The 17,576-nt window shown below is 30.6% G+C and overlaps 2 protein-coding genes across 2 annotated transcripts; both read right to left on the bottom strand.

Moving 5' to 3' along the window:
• Nucleotides 1-651: 651 nt before the first annotated feature.
• Nucleotides 652-15,634, bottom strand: LOC126923833 (CD9 antigen-like). Its single transcript, XM_050737727.1, has 4 exons — nucleotides 15,212-15,634; nucleotides 6,640-6,951; nucleotides 5,454-5,726; nucleotides 652-4,820 (listed from the first exon to the last, which is right to left on the bottom strand). The coding sequence occupies exons 1-4, from the start codon at nucleotides 15,275-15,277 to the stop codon at nucleotides 4,668-4,670; spliced, it is 804 nt and encodes a 267-aa protein (XP_050593684.1). The 5' UTR covers nucleotides 15,278-15,634; the 3' UTR covers nucleotides 652-4,667.
• Nucleotides 15,635-16,090: 456 nt separating this feature from the next.
• On the bottom strand, nucleotides 16,091-17,572 carry LOC126923840 (39S ribosomal protein L21, mitochondrial). The gene is made up of 4 exons (XM_050737734.1): nucleotides 17,378-17,572; nucleotides 16,834-16,980; nucleotides 16,409-16,729; nucleotides 16,091-16,329 (listed from the first exon to the last, which is right to left on the bottom strand). Exons 1-4 carry the CDS (start codon nucleotides 17,475-17,477, stop codon nucleotides 16,229-16,231), a joined length of 669 nt encoding a protein of 222 aa, XP_050593691.1. The 5' UTR covers nucleotides 17,478-17,572; the 3' UTR covers nucleotides 16,091-16,228.
• Between the last annotated feature and the right edge of the window lie 4 nt (nucleotides 17,573-17,576).

Genomic DNA, 17,576 nt, shown 5'->3' with positions numbered 1-17,576 from the left:
GGAAAGAAAATCTGAGAAACATGTTTAATTATGTTATGAGACTTCTCTTGGTTGTAGTGTTGGCTTTATTTATCTTTAAAAAGTGGCAAGTAACAGAGAATTGCTATATACTGGATTGTCATTTGAAATTTTAGCTTAAATTCTTTTTAAATTATTACATTTAAAATACGTTTGAATTCAATTTCATATATATAATATTGTTATATATATATATATATGTTTACATAATAATAATTGATATCTATATTTCTGATAGATGTCTAAAATTTGAAGCAACAGTAAATAGCAGAAAGGATGTATAATACATTATGGCGGACGTTTTAGTGAGTACTAGGAATTTAAATGAATCTTCAGGCTATATAAATTTAATAAAAGTTACATGCCATGAAATATTAACGAATAACGAATTTGTATGCGTGAATGCGTTTCTGTGGTCGTGATTGCTATCTTAATTCTTCACAGTGCTTATAGAGCTCCATTTGTTAAAACCAACTTGTTAGCTTTATACTAGAACGTATATTATATATGTAATTTCTTAACGAAAACTAATTTAAATAATAAAAAATAAAAATAAATATTAAAATTTATAGAGACAATAATCAAAATTCAAAATAGTTAAGATTAGAATAGGAAAATAACTTATTGTCAGAATGGTTCCATTAAGTGTATATTGAACTTTTTGAACATCTTTTATAACATTTACTTGCGTAACATACATAAATTTGCAAATGAACGCACACTTGGAAATCGCATATATGTCAAGATGCTAGCTTTGCTCGCTAATTTGTAAAGTATGATAAAAGTAATACCATTCGTCGTTTTATATTCAAAAGTGCGCAGGAGAGACCTTTTCCATAGAAATATTTGCGAAAAATTCATTTTTTAGTACGTCTTATCATCTTATTGTATAATCCTATATTACATAGAATTATGTTAAAGTTTAATTCGTGTGTCTCTCTTTCCTTTAAAGAAACATACAATATACAATGTACAATCATTCTTAAAAAGAATAAATGATAAAATCAAGTGAGAATAAAAATATTTCGCTCAAAAACGAGTAAGAAAATATGTATATTCATGTATATATACGTTTATGCAAGTGTGTGTGTATATATATAAATATATTAATATCAAAATCAAGAGCATTATACGAGTGATAATTTTTCACGTGTTGTATGAATATACCTTCTTTTTTCTTTTTGATTTCTCGAATATGGAATCTTTTTTTCTCTATATGTTTTGTAACATCAGTATACTCGATTTTATATTCATTTTCGAATATGTTATTTTCTTTTTTTGTACGTTTATTTCATTTTATGATTTCTTTCACTAAAATCGTATTTACTGCTCGTATGATGTCTTTCTTTATATGAAAGATCACGCAAGCAAAAGACCGACGGAATTTATAGTAATTACAACACATGTACAAAAACGATGCGATGGCATAGGTGCACCGCCAATCACAATTATTAATTCTTAGAGATTTTTGTCGAACTTATCCTCCAACAGAGTGCAATTGAGATTCTACATCACAACGAGTAAAATAGTTACGTCAGCAAATAATGAACGACGTAATGAAATTACTTTAAATTCGAATTTATAATATATGCTTGAGCTTCATAGCATTGTCTCTAGAAATGTTATAACCACAAAGGATTAAGTTACAATTCAATTATTTTGATGAAAATCGAAACGATAAAACAATTTGTTCAACTTAGCTTATTTAAACTAAACTAACACATTGTACGGACTCATAATAATTGACAAAGAAACTTTGCGGTTTACAAGGTCACTTAACAAACAGTTGGAAATTATAAAACCCGTAATTTATAGCAATCGAAACATCGCCTTCTTAATTGCTCCTTGGGCAATCATTTTTTTCTTTTATACTCGATATAAGCGCTTTCATATTCTTAATTCTTAGTCATTTTTACATACATAACATCAGATATATATGTGTGTGTACATACGCATAGACAATTATCTATCGATTCAACCAGAGTTTCTTAAATATCACTATTCACGAAATAATAATGACACTTGTAAAAAAAATAGAAATTAAATTGTACATACTACGCAATAAAATCAGTTCGATATAATTTCATATTAGTGTAAGAATATCTGGTTAATAAAAAAAGCAATATACACCATCGTTGTGTATATCGTTATTTTTACACACATAAAAGAAGAGAGAGAAAAGCCACGGAAAATAATATTACAACAAAGTGACCGATTAACACATTGCTTACCAGTAATGTTATTCAACAAATTTATATTTACACTCCCATAAAACGAAGTACGTATTACATTTCATTTTGATAAATAGTAAAATTCTTTGATATACTGACTTTCAATCTATTGATCTATTAGAAATGTAATAAACAAAGTGTTAATCCGTACACGAAATAAATTTGATAAATTAAGAATTTAATTTTTACAGACTAGATACTATGATCTGTACTCTGTACGTTTTTGATTTGCTCAACGTACATATGCTCAAAATGAAAAGAATTTAAATACTTCCACAATCTTGCTTTGTACCATCATATTCATCACCAGAATGAATGTGCAGACTCTTTTTCATTTTAGCCTATATTAATTCATTTGACGATGAATATTAGTGGAACAGTTAACGAACACCTGCGCTACTCGTTATTGTTACACATTATCTATACTAAAAATTCATCGTCAAATCTGTAAATCACCTCTATTAAGACACAACTATTCCAAAAGCAGCTCTTACTCGTTATGTCAGAATTCTTCTTAAAACATTTAAATTCTCAGTAAGATTATCAATTTGTTTAAGGTACAGTATATTTTTTTAACATATACATGCGTACGATTCATTATTTATCTTATACATATGAAGAGCGGCATTTTTAATACATTTCACGAAATTTTACTTTTACAATTTCTACAATAAAACATTTATATCCCTGATTGATTCACTGCTAAATAATTTCTTCAATAATTAATAACTTCATTTGCTAAAATTTCTTGTTAAAAAAATATTGTATCCAGAAAGCGTCGAACACTGATAAAATAGATCACATGAATTTTCGCAGTAACGAGCTAATTCTTATAAAATTAGTTGCTTCTGTCTAGCTATGTCCTCTTTCTCTCTCTCATCGCTTTTCCTCTTAAAAGTTTGCCACTTTCTTTTTACTTTAAAGATAACATGGATAGACTATAACGCTACAAGAGATAAAATCGCTTAGTAGCATTCTTGTAATAATATAATCTCATTTGGACATCAATATTAATTATCAGATCGATTTCCTCGGAGCATTTTTATTATTTAATATACGTATATATTTATATATTATATACTTATGTATGTTAAAACTGGTATATTGGCAACAACTGAATAATTTTGGACTAACTTTCCGTTACAATTCTATATTAAACCTGGCCAACCTAAATTATTTTTCAATCTACTTGCATCATATTAAATAAAATAATATTAAAAAAATGAAAATAATTTTTTGTCAATCTACACCAATAACATATCTATTTTTCTTTGATTATTTAATTTTTACAAATTCATTTCTTTATTAAAAATCATGTAAAAATTACTATTAAGTTGATCATGTTCACTTTATTTCTTTTGTAAAAGTGAATCGAAAAAGTGGAGTGAAAAGTCAAAGAAGACTTCAAAAATGTTTCCAAAATACATGATAAATAACGAATATAAAAAGGGTTGTGCCACAATGAGAACATTTTATACCTACACAAAAAGAATAAAATTATTTTACGGCAGTCTGGAGAATAGAACAAAGTTTGAGAGAATTCGTAAGTATAAGCATATCTTCCTGCATATACCAGTTGCAACAAAGAATTATCGACATCTTTATTGCTCACGCGAAATCCGATCAACTCAGCTCTTTCTCTCTCTTTCTCTCCCTCTCTTTCGTTCCTTGCTTCATTAACACATTAACGTTAGTTTGGTTTACTACTTTGGCCTAACAAAAATGTAAATCATATAGGTACTCTGTGAAATATTAAATGCTCATTTAGCGTAAGTCTTTAGCATGGAAAAAGATATACGGATGAAAAGAGCATTTGGCAGTAAAAGAAAAACAAAAATTGATTTCTTTGTATACACCTTCCTCGACACTAAACTGAACGTTTCCACTGTGATTTCATAAGTATTGTTCGTGAGTTAGAGTTCATTACAAAAATAATTTCGGGATCGATGAACGTGTTATTAAAGAGTACAAATGCACAGGGTGATTCATAAATTAGCATCTCAAGTGACGGGAAATCCTGTACATCCTGTACACATGTACAAATGTAAATCACGAACATATAAAATACACGAGTAAAAAATCGATAGTTTTCCTCCCTGAGCAGGATAGTAATAATACAATGTTTAAAAATCTTGCGAAGAATACGCAAATAGTACGCAATACTGAAATCATATATTCAGAACATTGCTAATGCAAGAGATTCGATTTAAACGTTAAAACAGAAGCCTCACTTTAGTAGAATTCCAGCTTGGGAAGCTTCTTTCTCATTCCGGTCGGTTACTACGGACAGATACCAGAAATCCACACGGATTGGCACAGAGATCAAATATCGCGATACTGGTTAGAAGATTGTGACACGGCGATATGTGGCGTTAAGGAAGGATTATACATACATTGCCGCCTAACAACGTATTACGTTCAAGCTTTGTACCTATCAGAAGAACCGATTGTGCAGCACAACATTATAGAAAATATCAGTCCAAGGAGTTCCAGAATGCCTACACCAGCGGTCACGCCAATCACTATATTCTTCTGGCTGTTCAGTGTATCCATTAGCTTGTTTACGCAGCCCTAAAGAGAAAAGAATCGGTCAAAATCGATCGAGGCTACGCTTTCACGACGATTGGCACATTAATGCGCTCAACCAGCCGTGATTCCATCAGTGAATCATAACACTCTGTTCTATAGTTTTAACAATAGGTATTGGAGGAGACGTTAAATGCTTTGGCAAGTTAATTAGCTTTAAGAAACTCCACAACAGATGAACAATTTATAAAAAGAATGTACATTAACTTGAATGATTCATACTTTTTTTTAGCCATTGTTGTGTAATATTCAATACTGTTATACATATATAATATTAAAGAATATTAAATATATATAATATGATAAAAAGAATTGTTAACAAAGAAAGTAATCTGTTACATGAATATCTTCCCATAAAAAAATCAAAGTCGTATTGAATTTTCTAAATGGAAACGAATGACTATTTTGCAAAGGTAGGGCTAATCAATTGTTTACTTCGGACTAAACTCTATTAAACTTTAGTTCAACGGGTACATTTGAGGTGGTCAACTAACTAAAACTAATTTCAAGCCGAAATTGCTTCCCTTTAGATGTCATGAAATATTCTTGTGCACTGTAGTGTTTTATCGCTGATGAAGTTACATACTGCTTGATACAATATAGAAGAAGAGATATTACCTCGCTGTAAATTGCCGACCTAACTACACCAGCCACTTTAATTTTCCGATCTGCTTTGCATGCACCGCTGCTTCTGTCTTTACAGCAGGATTCGGGTACTTTGTACTCGTTATTCGCGTCCTCAGAAACGGTTAAACTGACAGGATTCGAGGGGTCTTTGGTCGCATATTTGCTACCTGTCCAATCTGCTGGACCGGTTGCTCCACAACATCCCAATTCTGATTGGAAAGCATCCACAGTATCTGTATGAGTAGCGTCTTCGCCATATTTGTTCTAAAATGAAAAATGAATTAAAATAAATGATGTTTCTATATCTATTTATTTATTATAGTCTACTTGTGGTGTAGTTAAATATCACATGTTAATATAGTAAAATAGAATTTGCATTTATGTACTTGCCATATTTGTTCTTAAACGAGAAATGAATTAAAATGAATGATGTACCTACATCTATTTGTCTATTATATATAATCTATTTGTAGCTCTGTTATATTGTTAAATAAAATTTGCATTTTAATATGTCGATATTAGATAATAATAGACTATAGAGTAGTTCATTAAGTATTATAGAACTTCAATTTTCTTTTATGTTATGTAACACTGTATGAGATATTAAATCTCCCAAACTCCACACATTTTCTATAAGAACTCGATAGTTATTATCACTAGATCATAGATATTTATGCATTTATAGGAAAGTTAAATTTGTGGAATAGACAGAATATTGTATAATGTAATATTCAAGAATATGCAAACACTAAAAACAAATGACTCATTATAATATTTAGAGATTATCTTTTAGTTATTCATAAAAATTTGAATTAACATAAATATCTACAGTGTAATTTTAATATCCAAACAAGATTCTTAGTGTCCATAACTAGGACACTAACTCATAGAGCGTTAACTCGAACCCAGTCACGCAGCAAGAAATATTAAAAAGAAACGGGAGGAGGCAATAAGGGATACGTTTGAACGACTAGACGTATCAACAAGTATCTAATTCAGGATGATGAATGGAGTAATTATAGGCGTTTGAGGAGGCAATTCAGAGAGACAAATGGACTAATTATAGAAGGTTAACACGGACTTAGAGTACGGCGGGTCCAGGTTAATTACAAATTCCCTTTAACGGATAGTGGCACGAGCGTTTAGCTCGCGATAAAGTCGAGTAATTGTCTGATACCTTAACGGTATTTATCACGTTAGACTTGACCAGTTCCTCGAGGCGATTGCTATTGGCGTACAACCATGCTCCAGCCGCGATTTGTGCGACGATAACCACCAACAGACAGCTGAAGAAAGCGACCAGCATGCATTGAGATTCACGGAAGGCGCCGCAGCAACCGAGTAGAGCGACTATCAGCATCAGAAACCCGGCTGAAAACAGGATGTAAAGGCCGGCGTTGAGATTATGCTGTTCCTCAGCCAGGGACGTCAGGAACGTCTGTCCTGTTAACATCCATAGTGCTAGAGCAACTGCTGCTAGACCTACAGCCTGAAAATTAAAGTTTTAGTTAATTTTTGTTGATAATTTATATTATTGTATATTGTAATATTGTATACAATTGTATATCATTGTTATTGACCAGTTAACTGCGTTTGAGTTTTGTATACACGTGAATCCAAAACTTTATTTCGGTGCGGTTGACGTGTATACTCGTCGTGCGAAATCCAAAATTATCAGTTAGTATAAAAACTCAAAATTTTGATAAGAAGTAATATAAATGAAAGTAATATAAATTTCCTTTGTACTTCTAGTAGACCCATTATGTATTTTATAAAAAAAGTTTGATTATTTGATTATTTTTTTGGTATATCGGTTATTCTGCGTATAATGTACTGCTTTTTATAAATTCAACATATAAGTTGAAGTATATTTGTATACTTTATATAATATAGGCTATATCCTGAATTGTTTTGTGTACTTTTGGCAATTTTTAAATTTGCAATGACAATTCCTTCTTCAACAATGATTTTTGAAACTAGACAAATTTTTTATCGAATAAGAATGTAATCCTTCCTCGTTTTGCTTTATTTTTTTCGTAAAATTTATAATAGGAGCATTTGCCCTGTGTTCGACGTGTATATTCGTCATTGTTTGATTATAACTACGCACCCTGTAAGAGATTTTTCAAACTAAACTACGCCGTTAACAGATTAATAGACTGTGGATGTTTATGCATCTTTGCAAAAATACACAGAAAACACATAATATGCAAAACTATATGAAATATCCATAAAGTATGCTACTGATTAAAAGTTCAGAAAATAAAACAAGTCTATTTAGGTTCCATTTCTTTACTTGCGTTCCTAAAAATATGAACATTTATTATTATTGTTATCTTGTCAATTATTTTGAATTAATTAATCCATTTAGAACTTACTAGATTGTATAGACGCAAAACATTTCATTTGTAATTATTTCCCAGTCAATTTACGTTATTTAATTCCGTTCTTTGAAATTACAATTGACAAAGGGAACTACACGATTTTGTTTAGTATCTTCTTTGCTAGTATTTTTTTTTCACTCCTGTGGTTGATATATATCCAAAAATTTGATGAAGTTCGAAGCAATTGAATTATTTATAATATGAAAATTAATCTTAATATTAGTATTTATTCCTTCATTTTTCCATAAATCTGTTATATATTTACACGCAAACAAATTAGATCTTATAGAAAAATTTCTTATAAGAAAAATAATAAAACTAGATCTTCTATCTATCATTTTTTCTTTGATGAAGAAACAAATAAAATTATTATTTTAAACAAGGTCATGTGTAATAAAAGATCCAAAAGAAGTTGATAATTGTAAGTTAAAAGTAATATATAAATTCTCAAACAGAAACTAGTAAGGAAGATCTGAATTCTTCTTTTTCTCTTCCTTTTTAAAAGTTGTTGTGGAAGATTGGTAGAAAAATGTCGATATGCAGAGATGGGCCAGTAAGAGGTTTTACAAGCTGTTTTCTAGGAAGCTAATGGAGTGCAACCACGGCACTACAAACAGCGATAACTTTTTTCGAAAGATAGTATTTCAGGGCTCAGTGGGACCCTTCTCATGATAAACAGGGTACCGTTGCCTGGCTCCCTAGGAAGGGAACAGAAAGTTACAACATAGCTCATGTTCTGAACGGAATAACATACAGAAATTTTACATGCTTACATTATTCCTTTTCAAACAGTAACTACAATTTCTTAAATTACATTTTTGAATTACAATTCCTTTTTTGTTTTATACACTTAAAGATAAACGTCATAAAAAATTTTTTTAATTTTTAGAATTAAAATATTTGAAGTTAAATTTATGAAGTATAATACATAAATATTCGCATAAATAAAAACTAGTACTAGTTATGAATCTATATCTTTTTGTTCTGAAGGAACAATACTACAAATGCAAATGACGTATTGTATAGGCGAAACGTTTTCCTACTCTGCCTGTAAAAATATGATCTGACCTTCTTGGCCCTATTGAGACAGAAAGAACAGGGAACGAGTATTGTGGTTTACGGCTTAAGCGTCGTTCACAATGCGCTATATGGATAAATAATGAAGTATTCTTGTGGAATGCTTTTCAATGGCCTATCCACCAGATGTGTGCGCTTCCATGTGAAAACATGGCCCTTCTCATTCTCCCCTTTTTGCAACAGCAACCGTGTAGCATTTTCGGGTTTGCTTTACTTCAAGATTTCCAAGTAAAGACCCGTGTCTTAGTATTTTTATCATGATAAATTCTCTTCCTTGTTTATTCATATCCTATTATTATGCAAAAACCATAATAAATTACAAAATTTGTTTAGTTCATCATATTTTATGTTCATTATTATGCAAACGCCATAATAAAGTAAAAAACTTATTTAATCCATCAAATAGTGGAACTTATCCTTCTTCTACTTTTTGACAAATTTATAATCTACAAAAAATAAAATGCTTAGAAATAATAACGTGAATACCCTGATGTATATAGCAAAGAGTACATAAATAAAGAAATTCAGCTGTTATGAGATATTGTATTTCTATTTTTCTTCTATAATATACCTATAAGATTTTCTATAATATTTTCTTAATACATTCATGTTTTCTATAATGTCTATATTTATTGCGTACTCATTTTGAAGAACATATATATGTTCTCGTATGCAGGTGTGAAAGATGTTATATGTCATGTGCCCACTCAACGGCCAAGTACAGACTTATTTCCTGCGCGTATAATAACACACTACGTTTATCAGTACAACGAAACTAGGCTACACTCAATCTGGCTATATACAGAGTTTTCTTATAAACATTTCAACAGTCTGTAAGTAGTGTTGCACTCGAACACGATGTTTACAGGGGTTGGAATAGGCTTCAAGATTGAAGATTCAGTGGGTTAACCTAACAGAACACGTTCGAGATTTCCACTCAACATATAATCCTGGCAGAGGCGTGTCGTTTAAACAGAGGACTTCCTGTATTCCCGGCTCGTTTCGTGTTCGTTCGAGCTGCGAATGCTGATGTAAGAAACAGATGCAAGATCTCTGGTGGATCGGTTGAGTCAAGCGGATTCTTTACCGATACAATCAGAGATCAGACATAGCGTAATAAATCAAATCGCAGGCGGCTCGAATTTAATCCTCAACCGTTATCATCGGGCTATTGGAGACTATGACAATCTAGGTTTAGATTTAATTTTGGGTGTTTCGATTAGATTTAATTTTAGTACTAGATTACAGATTTTTATGGAAATTCATATTTTTTTTTTTTTTTTTTTTTTTTTTTTTAAGAATATGATAAAAAGGTAGAAGCTGGATAGAAAAGATTATTTTATCTATCAAGTATTATACTTACTTTGTACTTTGAATATTTTATATATTCTCTTATATATTCTTTTTAACATAGTCCGCGTTATAGTTTGCGCTTCCAAATTTTTTATAAGCGCATAAAAATCTGCAGTCTATTTATTACTGTCCGTTATCACAGAGAATGTACCCTAGTATAGTCTTCGAAATACAAAATGGAGGACGTACAAATATTTAAATTATGTTTATTTGTAACACTAATTCCACGAATAAAATACATCGACTAACGTTGTTGAACTTGACATAGTTGGCGCGAAATCGAGGAGCCAAATGCTTTCGACGAAAAGCTATGATACGTGCCACTACGCTACATATCTTCATACATTATTTTCTACCGTGTGTTCGGATATTATGAATTTTTAAAGAACTCGGTTTAAGAATTTTACGTTTGATAACTATAATTTAATCGATAGTTTACCGCCACATTTGATAGTCTTTAGATTATTTGCGAAAATAGAATCGATAGACTTCCCGTTTAAAAAAATCGGTGATGAACTTTCGAATGTTTATTTTTATCCTTTAGAAATGAAATCATAGCGCCGAAAGGGAACCTGACATCAATTGAACGCCTCTATGTATTTAGATTGTGTATATTACCCGTGACAGTAAACTGTCTACATAGGAGTACGAGGAATATTTATACAGGTGTTAACAAGCAGCTAGTTTCCCTTCTATAGACTGGCACAACCCTAGTCATTTAAGTCGTTAATCTTTAATGAGCGTGGGTATTACTCATATACGTAAATGTCACTGAGTTTGAAAATTGGTAAATTCATCCGTTCCATCGATGTCTAATTTTAGAATCCCATTATAGCGATCGCTTTTTTTACGCAAAATACATAAAGAGTAAGCAGAAAGAATAAAAAATATCGCAAATCAGCTACATTGAGAAAATTAAGTTTAGACATTTTGGTCCACCAGAACAAGAACAACATCACTATATTGTTCATAAAACGAGGTATAAATACTTTATTTTGATTGATGATTAATAAAATATTAATTATTCTTATCGGTGTTTGTGCAACAGTAAAGAATGATTATTTTTTTAACTGGAATACCAAATCTTTAACGTTACCTCACGAAAACATTTTGAACGTTGTAACAAACCTATTGCGATTGAATAATTCTTACAAACAGTTACAAGATGGAAAATCACCAAAAGCAAACATTCCTTGTTTTCCTCCTTTTCCTTTGTACGTAATTCTAGCGATTCACGAATGTATCCGAACATTCCTAGAAACTTTTTATTTAAATATATAGTAAAAAACATTTTGAAATCTCATTAATACTAACGAAATGCAGCTATTATGGTTATATCGCTAAAATTTGAAATGGGTTTGAAAATGTATATAGAAGTTACCGAGATATTTATTGGGTAGCATAGCACCTCGCAAAGGTCGCTAAAGTGTTTGAACAGTCAATTGTGCACTAGTTGCGCATTAATAAGCCATGATATTTAATGAGACCACTTGTACCGTTGATTGTACGTTTAAGACTATTGTTCATGCTGCATACTAATTGTCCACTAAGTGTATGTTTGCAATAAATGTTTTGTAACCTTTACATACATTTTCGGATTGCTTTCAATTGTTACTGTTATAATTACGATAGTAGTATCTCGTTACAATGCTAAAGCAATCTCACGAAGTTTCGTATAATGCACATGATATATTCATAAAAAAATTACGCGTTAAATGTTCCAATACTTTTGTGAGCCTCTGTGCATGTTGTCTGGATAACTAGTCCGCCATGTTTGATTTTGGATCGATCATTCTTTTGAAGTTCAACAACTAATCATCGATGAAAACGAGTAGTACACGCATTGATATGGTGAATAGACGGGTTAAATGGGAATAAACTGGGGCATAGTGTAGGATGCAAGCTCGTAGGAAGAACATATTCGTTCTGTGACTGGAAATCTATATTTAAACGCACTTATTCCTCGTTGAACATTTTCAAACTAGACGCGATGCTTGTCTCGGTGCTGACATAAGCACTATTGTTAATTCCTCGGTAAAATATTGATGTGCAATAGCTCAGCTAGTGTTCGATCTATGTTCGCGGTTGTAGTTTAATAACCAACGAATCTGAGTCACTCCCACTGGTTCTTAGTTTTTAACAGCACATCATTAAAAATGGCATACATGATTCATTTTTAAACGTGATTCATAAATATTAAGATGTACCTTGCCAGTTAAAAAACAAAAATTGAAAAAACAATTTTTTCGTGCTTCGTTTTTAGTTCTGTACGTATAGAATATCGTAGCAAAAGAATTTCTTGACATTTTTGTAACTAGGGAAGTTACCAAAAATGGTCGCTCGTTATAATCGTAATAAAAAGGTATTATTTCTTGGTGCATCGTGAAAAAAGGACATACAGCAAAAAATACCTCTTTTGATATTTGTCAGCTGGTCATTTATCATCGAAAAAAGGCTAACTCGGATATATATGCATCGAGTGGAATTAGCTAAACCGATTACGTGAATCGGTGAAATATAGGGCATACAGCGATAAATGCGAGATACACGCATCACCCAGATGCAATCGATTCAGCTGCCCCCTTGAATTACCTCACCTTACACGAAAAAACCGAGGTATAAATAACAAGAGTTTTGACTATTTAGAGAACTTATCGCGTTAATTACACGAATATTATTCAAGTGATACTAAATGAACGAAGAAAAATTCGTTTAAAGCGACCCATTGATAATCGCGCGAATGTCACAGTTTATCAACGTTAAAATTTTCATGACGTACTACTTACATTTTTCACGAATATGCCATATTTACAATATCAGATTAAAAGGTTAGAGGAAAAGAAAGAAGAAATGACGAAGAAACAAATTTTTGATGAAAGATCTAGCACGAAAGAATGAATTTTTTTTAGAGGAAACTGGATTCGAAGAAAATCCTTACGTACCTAGATGTAATCGATTCAGCTTCGCAAGAGTTACGTTCAGTTATGTTCAAATTAGACACCAAAACAGGAAAGTAATAAACTAGAAAGAAATCCCTAAACTTTACATTTGTTCATATATTCACGTCACACTTTTATTTTTTGTTATTCATATCTTACACCCCAATGAAGCGACTGCATTCAATTATTTTGAAGAATCTAATATCTTTAATATGTAGTATTTTGCTATTCAAGTTATGAATGTATAGACAAAATATTGTTAAAGTTAAACATCATTTTATGATCAGATTGCAATTTTGTATAGATTATAAAACGGAAAAAATGGTTAGTAATTTCTTCAAAGGGGTTTAAAGTCACTAAAAAGGAAATTGCGTGGTATGGTTTATTTTATTCGAACTAACAGACCAATTTCTTAATGCTACTTTAGCTTATCCGATTATGTTACAAATTCAGACGCCTCTTACTTTTATTATCTTTGAAATAAGTTCGCGTTTGGAGATAAATTGGAGGTCACCGGGTTAACCGACTGTAAAGAGTGAATTAAGCAGAGTTGTTGGCACAGAAATTATTTTGCTCTTTTTCTCCTTTATCTCTTTATCTTTATTCTTATATATATATATATAATATCTTTATTCAATAGCAGATATTGTCAAATTTTTATTTCGTATGTTATCGCCAACATATTTGTTTAAATTTAAAAAAATAACCATCATACAAAATTATATATAGGTAGTAATACGTAAATCAGAAGTGACAAATTACTAAAATTACATATAATTCTTACGCGATATTTATTTCTTAAATTTCATACAATTTTTCTATTAAAATTATTAACTTTTATAAAAACGTTTACGTGAAAACTCTTGAAGTTTATTGAACCAAGTCACACATTATCACACGAGCCGTGCGCGTACTTAACGGTCATAACGCTCGGTAAATTATATCCCCTTGTGAATAAAGTTACCCTTCATTATTAAATGGAATGCAATAATTTTATTGATTAATCCAAATCGCTTTAAATATAACACCACTGAATATTTTATTGTTTCCTTATTCCTTTTCCGCCAAATTTTGACTCAGATATGCCCGAAATTTTTTAAAATATATTTTTCAAAATGATATCAAAATGGTGGAATTTAAAAAGAGATACGGCCATCTATTCCAAACAATATTGGAGAAATTGTAAATTAAATTAATTGTTGTAAAAATCACAAAATGTATCCATGTTTTTGCAAAAATGACAGGCATATCTAAGTTAATGGTCAAATTAAGTATGAAAATTTATCAAAATGGTATTGAGAGAAAAAGTGTAGTAACAGACCATGAAACAATTGTTCAGTTAACTACAGCTATTAGCACATTCACGACCAGTAATTTTACGGAAGTCTTAAAGTACAAAATTGCAAGTTTCTGCAATTAAGGCGATGACAAGAATTTGAGGAGTTACAAATATAGTCCGTATCGCTTACTATTATTAATTCAAATAAGTACAAAAGATTCTCCATTCCTTATTCACTGATAGTTAAAAACTTGAAACGGCCAATGATGTGATTTAAGTGAAGAATAAGAGAAATGAGGAAAATTAATCTTGTCATTTAAATTGTTTATCATTTGAATATTATATATTTTCAGCATTTAACAAATTAATATATCTGGAGAAAAATACAAATAGTAAAAAATAGATTAGATTAATTACATTACAGATTGCTACCTTCTGCGTTTCAACCAGTAGTTAAAATAAATTATTCTAGTACGTACAGTGTTTACCACCATATTTAGTATGCAACTTCATTTATTTTCATTAAAATAGTTATTTTTTTAACACTTACATCATTTACCATTTCAAATGTTTAATTAATCTATTTGATTAAGTATAATCTATATAACTGAAGAATGAAAGAATGAAAGAATCTATATTACTGAAAAATGTAATATTACGATAGCAATAGAGTTAACGTGTTAAAATATTTTCAAAAAATGCATTGTTTGAACTTACCCAAAATATAAGATTCACGCAGACTAACGCATACTTGACGAATCCGTAACATTCCGAAAGCACCATCTTCTTCCGAATTATAATATAACACTTTAGTTAGGTTACTTTGGTAGGTTTATGGAAACTACGAAATTTCCTAGCCCGACGAGGAATCGTTTACATTCAATTTGGACGCTAATACACGGATGAGGGAGGGTTTCTTATTTTCTTTTTATTTATCTATGTAATAATAATATATTACGAATTATTTAATATTGTGCTTGCATATTATCGACAGGAAAACACCGGCCCATTCTATGCAACGATTTATAAGCAACTGTCATGGGGCACGACGAACGTACGAACTATTGGCGTTAGTTTTTATCGAGAGTGCAAGGTATGAAGAACAGACTGGTACTCTCGTACTCTCGTTTAAACCTCCTTGAAGCTGCAGCTTATGACGTCATTCAAATATTCTGTCTTCGTCGTTCGTAATTCATATCAATCTCTCTCTCTCTCTTACTTACAAACTAACCTCACTTTTTATCTCGTTTTATCTTACGGCATTTCGCTTAGTGTTATCTTACTCATGCACTACTCCCACTCTTCTCTTCCTGTCATACCACATGCGCGAGCGCGCGGAGCACAAAGTTCTATTATATTTTTCCTGATACACTTTTTTTTGGATTTTATTTTTTCTTATTTCTGAGGTTTGATATTTTAACTTCAAGATACTAGATCGCCGCGCGAATTTTGTATGTTTTGTACGCTTACAATGCTGTAATATTATTTCTTATTTCAGCATGATGTATTGTTATTTCCTTGCGTATATATATTTTATTAAAAAAATTAAATTATTAATAATTAACATAATTGCAGTAATATTGAAAACATTAGAAATATTAGTAATTTTATTTATTGTATTTTATAGCAATTTAAATAAATTTGAATTAACATTAATAGTAGATTTATTTCAGAGGATTAAAATTAAGAAATGTTGTTGAGTGGTATGATACTGTACATTATGCTATTTATTATTTAATATATTCTATCTAAGCCTTCGACTTCTTTCTTTTTGTCGATATCTCCATTTATAATTATAGAGTTTATTCTTAACATTGTTCTGGGTATTCTGGCAACTGTAAAACAAATAGATGTGTTAAATTTAATAGTTATACAATGTTTTGATTATAGCATTAATTACGATACTGTTCTTACAATTTAATCTCTTATACTGTTTTCTTGGTCTCATTCTGAAATGACTTATAGTGTGAGACAAAGTCTTTTGGATTACAGTCGCATTAACTGACACCAATTCCTTATTCAGTATGGGTCTTCCAATGAGTGTGAAATCTTTACCACCAACCAATAATACTTTTTCCAATTTTAATTCATCTCCTGGTTGAGGTGGCCAATGACCCTGAATGGTTATAACATCACTTTCCGTGACTTTAAATTGTGTTCCACATAAGTATATGACCGCAAATAAGCGGCCAACCGAATTAGTAGCTATTTGTCTGTTAATTTCATTGATCACATCTAAAAAGAAGAAGAAAGCTATAAAATTATCTAAATAATATAATTAAAAAATTAATATGAAAGTACATTTCATTAATATTTCTACATTTAATATATATAATTACCAGCAGCTGCCTTTTCTTTTTCTTTATCATAATTTTCAGGTATTTCTTCTTGATAGCTTGGCTGTGGTTTAAACCAAGGTAAACTATATCTGATTGTTTGCCTGCGACAAGCATAACCAGCTACTTCTATCTCCCACAATTTTAATCCTGTAATAAATAATGCTTTTTTTTGTATTTTGCACAAACTTGTTATTTACTTATCCTTAATCGTTAATTTTTATGTTTTGCTAGTATACAAATCAATATATAGTATAATATACAAACATATAATATTGATAATAGTAAGAATAATAAATAATCTAATAGGAAAATGTAGTAATACAGTATTTATATTTTATAATAAACAATCACAGAATGTATAGTTAAAAGAACGATAATTATAAATCATTCAGTATGGTGTGGTTTATTAAAAAATTACTACTAACGCTTACTAATAACGCTTTATCAATTACATCAAACAAATTTCAGGTTATATAACCTAAAGTTTCATGCAAATAAAGAAGCGAATCTTGTATTGCTTTTACGGAAAAAAATATTGACAAACCCGGATAGAATTGTTTGTTTATCGAAACAGGAAGAATCCTTCTGATACAGGTATTTGTGGCGAAATTAAATAGCCTGCTGAAATTACTGAGTGCCGCCATGATTTTGACTACTCGCTTTAAATTCGATAACTTAAAAGTTTAAGAATTTGAAAGAACAATATCTAAAATTGTAGACACATTTTATGAAATAAGAAAATA

This window comes from Bombus affinis, chromosome 14 (assembly GCF_024516045.1).
Source record: "Bombus affinis isolate iyBomAffi1 chromosome 14, iyBomAffi1.2, whole genome shotgun sequence".
Lineage (NCBI taxonomy): Eukaryota > Metazoa > Arthropoda > Insecta > Hymenoptera > Apidae > Bombus > Bombus affinis.
Note: the sequence above shows the minus strand (reverse complement) of the source record. Positions and strands in the feature narration are given on the sequence as shown.